General features: G+C 43.5%; 1 protein-coding gene across 6 annotated transcripts in view; it reads right to left on the bottom strand.

The window, feature by feature from the left end:
- Window positions 1-6139: 6139 nt before the first annotated feature.
- The window catches only part of LOC147022880 (uncharacterized), a 192483-nt gene continuing 188338 nt past the window's right edge, over window positions 6140-10284 (bottom strand). For all 6 annotated transcript variants that reach the window (XM_085887807.1, XM_085887803.1, XM_085887804.1 and 3 more), the window contains one exon: window positions 6140-8476. In XM_085887807.1, coding sequence (XP_085743933.1) covers window positions 7618-8476 — 859 coding nt within the window. In that variant the 3' untranslated portion in view covers window positions 6140-7617. The remainder of the gene's footprint in view (window positions 8477-10284) is intronic.

The following is a 10284-nucleotide window of genomic DNA, read 5'->3' as shown; positions in this document are numbered from 1 at the left end:
AAGCCGAGAAACTGGAACTGCGAGATCCAGTCCCGGCAAGTCAGGGTGCGAGTAGCTAGTCGGTGGTGGATCGTGATGGGGGATGAGATGCTTGTTGGTTTGTTTAATGGGCGTTAGATGCTTTGTTAGATGTAATAACCTAGCTAAAAGAACATTGCAACGCACACCTTTGATTCTCCCACTAGACAAAAGGAAGGGACCTGTCTCACCTGTACTTAATGGCATAACTAACTTTGGGACCTGTATGTTTGAGTGCTTATGGTTTCCAGATCCGTAACAGTATTATAAACCCTGAGGGTAAGTATAATAAGCTCTGAGGGTAAGAATAATAAACCCTGAGGGGAAGTATTATAAATCCTGAGGGTAAGTATTATAAACCCTCAGGTAAGTATTATAAGCCCTGAGGGTGAGTATTATAATCCCTGAGGGTAAGTATAATAAACCCTGAGGGTAAGTATTATAAATCCTGAGGGTAAGTATAATAAACCCTGAGGGTAAGTATAATAAACCCTGAGGGTAAGTATAATAAACCCTGAGGGTAAGTATTATAAATCCTGAGGGTAAGTATTATAAACCCTCAGGTAAGTATTATAAGCCCTGAGGGTAAGAATAATAAACCCTGAGGGGAAGTATTATAAATCCTGAGGGGAAGTATTATAAATCCTGAGGGTAAGTATTATAAACCCTCAGGTAAGTATTATAAGCCCTGAGGGTGAGTATTATAATCCCTGAGGGTAAGTATAATAAACCCTGAGGGTAAGTATAATAAACCCTGAGGGTAAGTATAATAAACCCTGAGGGTAAGTATTATAAATCCTGAGGGTAAGTATAATAAACCCTGAGGGTAAGTATAATAAACCCTGAGGGTAAGTATAATAAACCCTGAGGGTAAGTATAATAAACCCTGAGGGTAAGTATAATAAACCCTGAGGGTAAGTATAATAAACCCTGAGGGTGAGTATTATAAATCCTGAGGGTAAGTATAATAAACCCTGAGGGTAAGTATAATAAACCCTGAGGGTAAGTATAATAAACCCTGAGGGTAAGTATTATAAATCCTGAGGGTAAGTATTATAAATCCTGAGGGTAAGTATTATAAACCCTCAGGTAAGTATTATAAGCCCTGAGGGTAAGTATTATAATCCCTGAGGTTGAGTATTATAAGCCTTGAGGATAAGTTCTGGGGCAACCCACAACCAGAACACTCGCTGCCAACCTCACTCCTGTGGGTTGCCCAGATAACTCAGATAGTGGACCACTGGTATGGTCCTCCAGAGGACCTGGGTTTGATTGCTGGTCTGGGTATGTAACTTTTCCCCCACATATACATATAAACGTTTTGGTGTGCTTTTGTGTCCATTGTAGACCCCTCTTGTTTACCTGTGTAATATTTGCTGCAAGTCGAAGTTCCTGGCGATTTCCAGGAAGGATATTTTTTATTATTATTCTTTTAACATCAAGGCACTGGATTCACAGTGTGACCCAAAAATGTGCGGCCTGGGAAAATTTTAATAACTTCAAAATTATCCAATCAAACTTAACAAAAATCTAGAGATCATATTACTCACTCATAGTCAAGATATCATTGAAAATTTCAGTTGTCTACAAATAAATTTGATAATTTTACAATGAAATTACTGATGGCATCAATGTTTGATGATGTGCTCCAAATGGGCACCATTTCACTCAAAGCGGAGGGCCAAGTGTCGATCAAAGTTATTGATGACTTGTATGCACTGTTATCAGAATTCTCTTCAAGCTTTCTTTGCTGATGTTGAGCTCTTGACAGCGATGCCGCAGGGATTTCTTGGGGCTGCGGGCGACTGATTCAGCAACGGCAGCGATATTCTCGGGTGACCTTCCTGGATTTGGTCGGCCAAAGTGGCCTCCGCTGTTTGGTGAATCGATCATATTCAAGACTGTGCGATGTTGTTTAATTTTTTTTTCTCACAAACCTTTGAACTTGAGACTTGCTGGGTGCTTTCCTTGTTGCAAAATGTATGCACAACAGGTGCCTTGTCTGTAAGAACGAATTTGTCCGCAGATAGTTTTCTACAGAAAATGGCTTTTCTTCAGGTGTCCACGACATGGCGTCACATACTGAAGAAACTTGACAGGTACACTCTTCATTAAAAATCCTCTTCTCCAGAACGGCTTGTCAGATCGAGGAGAAACTTCAGTCACATGTTCCCCAAGTTTTGGGAATACCAGGGTGTTCACGAATAAATGTCAGATGGTCTGGCAGCATCAGTGACATGATCTGACAGCTTAGGTCATGTGGTACAGCAGCTATGATTTTTTTGCAGAAAATTTTGAAAAATGAAAGATTTAATGAAAACTACGAAGGTTATACAACTTTTCCGAAGGCCCACGTTTTTGGGTCACTCTCGATTACAATCGTGCCTCTGCCATCGGTCGATAGGTGCAGGTGGAAATGGGGGTATCTATAAAACACTTCGAAGAGTTCGTTCGCCTTCCAACATATTTAATAGCACCAATGAAGTTCATTCCAGAGTTCAACTCATCTATACTTCAACTAAACTATCTCGACCTGTTGATTTAGTTACCATTGCAAATATGCACGATGCCATCTGAGTTCTCGTGTCTCCACCGCTTAGTCAGTCCTGTGCCAGTCAGGTCAGGAATGGGAGCATGCCGCCGAAGCAGCACGTCGCTGCGTCCACTTTCCACCGGTACTCCAGGAGCCTCCGTCTGGCCATCCCCCAGGCAGATGCTTGGCCCATCCCCATCTCCTTGAGATGCTGATGACTCGATCAGCATCTCGAGGAGATGGGGAATGACTCTCGAGTTAAAATCCATTCTTTACCAATCGGGAAGGTGGTTTCAATCTGGATCAAACATTGATGTAATGATACAATCCAAGAGATCATAAACTTCCTTTGGGAACTGCAAAAGAAAGCCTTTTAGTTCAGTGCACTTTCCACAGTTCATTAGCAGATATTCTTTGAGCTTTCTGCATTCTCTTCAAACCAATGAAAAGAAATGCAAATGATCTGTGGAGCATTCTATTCCATCACGACAGGCACTTGTGTAAGTTTAGCAACAGTGGTATATGCAATCATGTTGCAAACTCCCACCTCCTCTCGATCACACTCAACACTGTTTCCACGTCCTGCTAGGCCTCTCTCCACTCGGACTGCAACACCCACCCAAAAGTAAGTCAGCTCTTAAGAAAATAGGGATGTTCTTGTGTCATATTTTTTACACCATCTGATGGACAATGGCTGGAAATCCCAACATAGCAGGACCTGGTTGGTTTGCAGTGTTTCACCCCAAGATAGAGTTCTGCTCAACATAGGATGCTAATTAGCATTGATATGGATGAGCCTTTGAAATCGTTCCCTTTCCCGTTTAACTGGGACATGAAGTACATCTGTAAACAAGGATGACTAGTGAGGAACCCACAGCTCTATTCTCAAAAAGTTTACAGTCCTTACTCTCAGACTAATGAGCAGCAATCCAGCACCTGGAGACAGCAGCATGCAAGGAAATAGGTGCAGCAAAAACAACATGTACAGCATGTTCAACAAAATCTCACAGAAAATTCCATGCAGATGTGCATTTATACTGCATGCAAAAAGCATTATATGTTGTGAAGTTATAACTGTAAAACAATATACAGTATTGACAATTATAATCAAATAGGCCTGGTGCTGGCTTAATGGTTCAGATCTTAGGGTCTTTAGTTGAAGCCCCTATTGTTTTGTTCAAATAACACCAGGTGGGTTGACTCAGCCTGTCATCCCTCTGTCGTTGGCAAAATGAATACCAGCTTACTTGGAACAGGGGGCACTGCAACAGCAGCACACCGATAGAAACTGATGCAGCCAAGCAGCTCCAGGCTGCATACAAATAAATAAATAATAAATAATCAACAAAACACAGGATGTGTGTGGAGCATCTCCAAGTAATGCAATTCAACTCAGTCTATCAAGCAATCTGATTGATTGTGGGCTCAGCATGCAAACAAGTACAAATTTCACTAAGCCACACAATAAAAACGTTTTTGATGATAATTTTCTGAAGTCAGAAAAAAAGAAGAAGGCAATTTCCTGAAATAGCCAGCAAAACTTTCTCTTTTTTACTGCCATCAGAGAACAATGTTGGCAGTGAAGATTACACTTTGCCAGGATCTGTCCAGGTTATGATTAAAGGTCGTTTCAGATGTGGATTCCACCAGTGAAGTTGGGAGGCTGGTCCAATCCTCGATCAATCTCTGAAAAAACTGCTTCTGAGAAGTAGCCGACGTCTGGGCTTGAACAGCTCTGGGGCGTGACTTCTGGTAGAGATGGTAATTGCAGGAATAAAGAAGATTGATGTGGTGTAATCAGTCTGTGATGCGGAAAACCTGTATCATGTTGCCTTGCCTGCATCTGTAAGTTACAGAGTACATGTTCAGGTGTCTCAGTTTCTCTTGGTAGGGAGCGGAGTACATGTACAGTGGCCTGCCTGCAAAAGGATTCACCCCCCCCCCCCATCAGTAATGCCACATTTAGAGGAATTACGAATAATACGTCAAAACAATTTTTCCAAATGATCTTTTTTTGTTCATAACTGATGAGATCAAACTAAACACTGTTATAGTTGAAGGAGGTTACATGTCAGGAATACCTGCAAAAAGAACATGTACAAATCAAAATTCACTGGTTGTAAAAGTATTCAGCCCCTCAGGTCAGTACTTGGTGGAAGCACCTTTTACAGCAATGACTGCTATGGGTCATTTTTGTGTCGGTCTCTACCAGCTTTGTCCAGTTAGATCGTGAAATCTTTGTCCGTTCTTCACGTGAAAATTGTTCTAGTTCTGCCAAGTTTGATGGAGATCGTTGATGAACTGGAATCTTCAAGTCTCGCCCTAAATGTTCAATTGGGTTCAAGTCAGGACTTTGTCTGGGCCACTCAAGAACATTTATTATCTTCTTATTCAAACACTCCAGTGTGGCTTTAGCTTTGTGCTTCAGATCATTGTCCTGATGAAATATGAATTTACTCCACCTTATTTAACATATTAAATTAGTTATTTGTGCCTGTTGTGTGTGTCCTTTGTGACGTCCTTAAAAACAGTAAATTTCCTGTTTGGGAAGATTTTCAATGTTCTTTGACCGACAGGCAGACAGACTAAAACAATTACCTTACTCTGTGCACATGCGTGCTCAGGACAAGATTCTGTACAAGTTGTCAAATTCAGAGCTAAAGTACTGCTAAACTGCACGTTTATCTTCTGAATTGTATTCTATAGTGTTCAAAATATAACCATCAATTGAAATCACCATCATTTTGTGTGCAGCCTGTGGATGCTGATTTGCACCATTGCTGGTCAGGTCAGGTCAGGTATGGGAGCATGCGCCGGAGCAGCGCGTTGCTGTGTTCACTTTCCACCGGTACTCCAGGGGCCTCCGTCTGGCCATCCCCCAGGTAGATGCCTGGCCCACACCCATTTCCTTGAGATGCCAATCAACCTGCTGCAACCACGAGGCACGTGGTCGGCCCATTGGCCTCCTCCACTCAGGAGACTCCCTCGCTGAGAGAATCTGGTGAGCAGGATCAGCTTCAGGAAAACGAGCCACATGTCCATACAGCCGCAGCTGATGCTCACGGACTATGCAGGTAACAAATCTCATTTGAGTCTCTCAGCAACCGCTCGTTGGACACAAAGTCCGACCAGCGATAGCCAAGGATTCTCCGAAGAGACCTGGTACCAAAGGAATTAAGTCTCCGTCTCAGATCCCTGGTCAGAGTCCAAGTCTCACATCCATAGAGCAAGACTGGAATAACCAAGGACCTGAAGACTCGGACTTTCGTCCTCCCGCACAGGTACCGGCAGGACCACACCACATGATCCAGTGAATCCAGGACTCCCCAGGCCCGACCCAGACGTCTATTGACCTCTGGCTCATTGTTCATCAATTAAAAAAAATTGGAGTAGTTTAAAAATCAGATAACTTTATCCTCGAGATACCGTACTTACATTAAGTCGTTTTCATGTCTCGTGACAGTGAAGAGAATTTTGACGAAGAAGCTGCAGTACATTCAAAATGTATGATTGAAAGAAAATCAAAAAGGTCTGAAGCAAAGTGTCAGGCAATACAGAAAATGGAAGTGGAGGCAAACGACCAAGAGATGCATTCCTCAATTTAATTCATAAAACAGGACATGCTGTGAAAACATCCAGTAAAAGACATAAAAATGGAAACTTTTTGTCAGAATAGTGCCAAGACATAGCAAATAACCAAAGGCTCTGCTGTTGATAAGTGCATCCAGATTTAAAAATCCTTACATTCAAGTACTGTATATCACACTCGGAGAGAAGTTTTAAAAATCGATTCTTTTGAAATAACGGTCATTTCACAGGCAGGTTTGACTGAAATATACCACCCACCCCTCCCCCCCCCCCTTTTGCTGATGGTTAACTATCTTGCTAGCAAAGCATGGCTTGCGTCCTGTTGGCTCTGCCCTTGGCAATTGGCATGAAGTGCCTACCCTGTCGCCACGTGGTGTACAGGCCACACAGCCCCTGGGCTTCCCCCCTCCACTGGGCCCTCACACTAGCACAGCCAGGCAGAGCTAGGCTGGACTCATTTTACAGCACACAACACAAATATAATCCAAATACGTCTCTGGATTACCACAGCTAAGCAGGCAGTCTCACCTCTAGCTTATTCAACATGGCCACATCAATCTCCACTTAGCCTTACTTCAAACACTCAGCTAAACCAGGCCCGAAGTTGATTGTGTATTTATCGTTTTGTGTGCTTCTATTCGTCCAGACATAACAAGCCAAGCAGGCCAGTGCATGAGCATGTGGGCAGTGGCGTGGGTCGAGGTAGCAAACTCCTAGTTTGTAGCAGGAGATTAAACAAATCCCTTCACTAAACCACAACCCTCCCACCAAATCCCTTCCCCCTCCATGCCTGAGCCCCTAACGATACCCTGTCAGAATCTGACCCACCATACCCCTACCACCCTCCCGCTCTTCCCCTCCCCACCCACCCATACAAATTTCAATGCTAGCCAGTTCTTTGCTCCTGATCATTTTGATGCAGTCATGGGGGAAACCGGCAACTGTGAGTGACAGCGAGTGGCCAGAGACACAAAACAGCCACATCACAAGTCACACACGGCTTTTGGCACACACATGAATGGGAAGGCCCGAGTGGCACCGGGATGAATCCGTGAACACTAACGGCTGCCCATTACCTTGTTGCATGGCTTTGTGTTTTTTTTTTACTATTTTTGTTCCTAGTTCCACCTAAAACAATTATCTTATCACAAAGAAGCCCTGCGTAAAAGATGGGGAAAGAAGGCGTAAAAGGATTCGAGCAACAGACCAAGTACAAAATCGCACTGAAGAAAGCGTGGCAAGTAGCAACAAGCACCAGAGGCTTAAACCAAAGAAATAGAGGGAGAAAGGATATGTGACAAAATAAGGGAATAAAAAAACAATTTCCATCAAAAGCAGGAGAGGAAAAAAGATAAGGTCCCATCAAATGAAGCCACAGCACAAGCACCTGACTGAGATGAAAAGCAAGAAAATCCATCGCTACGTGATGTCATTCCTTTTTTTTTTTTTGTACAATCTGGTGAGTCACTGAAGCAATGTCACACTGCTTCAGCTATCCGGCCTGTTGTTATAACAATGGTTTCTGAGGACACAGGCAGTGGAGTAGAGGGTTTTTGGAGGACCACAGGTGACCAGGTGGTCGGAGGGGCAGGTTGTGGTGTCATTGCATCAGATGGGGTTGGAGGAGATGTTGTGGCCGGAGAGAGGGGTAGTGCCGGTGAGGTCAGTGGGGGATGTGGGAACTGAGTAGCTTGCACGATTGTTGTGGAGTAAGTCAGGGTGTTTTGTGGGAGGGTATCGGGCTCCACTTGTTGTATATATGGTGGGCCAGTAAAAGTGGTGAGAGTAACAGTATCAAAAGATTCGAAGACATGAGGATTTGATGTGTAGGGTGGAGGCGAAGTAGGGAGGTGAATGTGAGATACTTCTGAAGCGTGAGAGTGGCATTTAGCAGGTGAGGTAGGGCAGTGCATGTCATGAGGAAATGTGGGCAATGATGTTTGACGATGAGGGAGAGAAGGAGAAACGGTTGGGTGAGGCAAGGTAGGAGAAGAAGTTGATGGATGTGGGAGGGTTGGAGAGAAGGTGGGTGGAAGAGACATGGAGGATGAGGAAGTAGGAGGGTGTGCAGCTAGAGGAGAAAGAAGTGGAGGATGAGACTGAGGATATGAGGAAGAAGGAGTGTGAGTGATGTGTGTTGAAGAGATAGGACAGAATGGAGGATGTGGTGAAGATGAGGAAGTGAGAGTTGGAAAGAAAGAGGGCGAGGAAGAAGATGGAAGATGGGGATATGAAGCAAAAGACGTTGACGAGGCTAAAGTAGCCTGCCTAAGTTGTTCTTCTTGTTGCCGATGAGTTTTCATATGTGCGTTTCGACTTTTCACTTTGAAAAACACCCTGTTGAGAAGGGTGGGGAGGGAGGTGCAGAAGGAGAGGAGGGGGGGAGGAGAGGAGGGGGTGAGAAAGTTTGCAATTAAAAAAAAAACTGTAGCATGTGTCATGGGGAATATTATGCAAGAAACAATATTGGGTGGTTTAGCAAAAAAGGAAGGTAAACATGACAATCGTAATATCTGCAGGTACGGTTGGCAGAAACATGGTGACAAATACTCATTCGATTCTCCTACACCAAAACCTTGAAGAGTCTTTACTCATCCCAGGTGTCACAATTTATACTCAATTAATTTATATTCTTTCTCTCAGGTAAAAATACACATAAAACCATGGAAAATCAGAGGTGGGGTTTTATAACTGGTTCGGCATTGTATGACACCACAAAACAAGAGGAGGTATTGAGAACAAAAGCAGATTAGTAAGCACGCAACTATTAATTAAAGCATCTAAAATATAAGGGAGTTCATAGAACACCTCACTCCACACAGTGTTCAGGTATATAAATGAATTAAAATAAAATAATGGTTTTAAAGGTCGTATAAAAAAAAAATTCCACAAGTTTAGTGCCGTTGATCGTCTTATACACCACCTTATTTAACATGTCCAAGTACTGTGAAACTGTTTCTGGAAGCAATAAAAAGGCAATTTGTATTGTCATGTTCAAGTATACAATTCAATTGAAATAAAATCTCCCTATCGAGTACAGCCTGTGGCTGCTGGTTGCATCATTGGTTGGGACGCGGCTATGCCGCTGATGCAGTGTCCCCCTTACAAGTGAACTGGTACTCATTTTGCTGACCTCGGAAGGATGACAGGCTGAGTCAACCTCCTGGTGTATTGATTCAGCGGCCAACGGGACTTGAACTCAGGACCCCAGGATCCCAATCCGCCACCCTAATTACTAAGCCAACACCAGGCTTGAAATAAAAGAAAGACTTTAAAGGTCGTAGAAAAAAAAATCTGGAAGTTTAACGCTGCAGATGGCAATGTCTTATACACCACCTTATTCAACATTTTACACATTAGTTCTTCGTGCCTGTTGTTTGTGTCCATTATGACATCCTTGAACACGGTAAGTTTCCTGTTTGGAATGATTTTCAACCACGCAGGTTTAGTCTCGTCCTTCGGTGCGTCCGTCTTCATCATCATTCGAATCAACTCATTCTTTTATTATTTACCACCAACAACCCATCGCTCACCGTAAACAATTGATCTCTGAACCGGCACCGAATTGCTTCCCCACATTCTTCCTTCCCTGTACTTCCTTATTCTTCCTTCTTGTATTTCACAGGTTCGTGGCACAAAGCACGACGCTTGGTGCATTTGTGATAAAACACAGCGCTTCTCACACGCATGTCCATGGAACGAAGTGCAATACTTTTCCCATACGTAATAAAGTGCGGCACATCTCGCTTGCATGATACAGTGGGCACTGTACAAACGACACTTTCATGCAGAGAGAGGCTAGAGGGCACCTGCGGTGTCTTTCGTAAGTGAGGGGAGGGATGAGGGGCTGTGGTGAAAGTTCCTTTATAAACAGCGGCATTTCCCACAAGCTGGATCGTGGACCCGGCCACATAGGATGTGGACAAATGAGAAATAGGCTCACACGAGAGAGATAGAGAAAGCTATGTCCTGTGAGGAGAAGGCAGCTCAGAGCTGGTCATTGTCTAAAAAAAGACAGATCCTGTGAAGGAGGAAGAAGATGGAGAGGGTACGAAACAGAGTCACCTAAAAGCTTGTCCTATGAGCAATAAATAAAAGCCCAGAACGTGACTTGGTTCATGTGGAGAGTATGACGCAGAGCTTAA

This window comes from Eptatretus burgeri, chromosome 7, assembly GCF_056783735.1.
Source record: "Eptatretus burgeri isolate ZD-2024b chromosome 7, Ebu_testis_v1, whole genome shotgun sequence".
NCBI lineage: Eukaryota > Metazoa > Chordata > Myxini > Myxiniformes > Myxinidae > Eptatretus > Eptatretus burgeri.
This window is presented reverse-complemented; position numbering and strand designations above follow the sequence as displayed.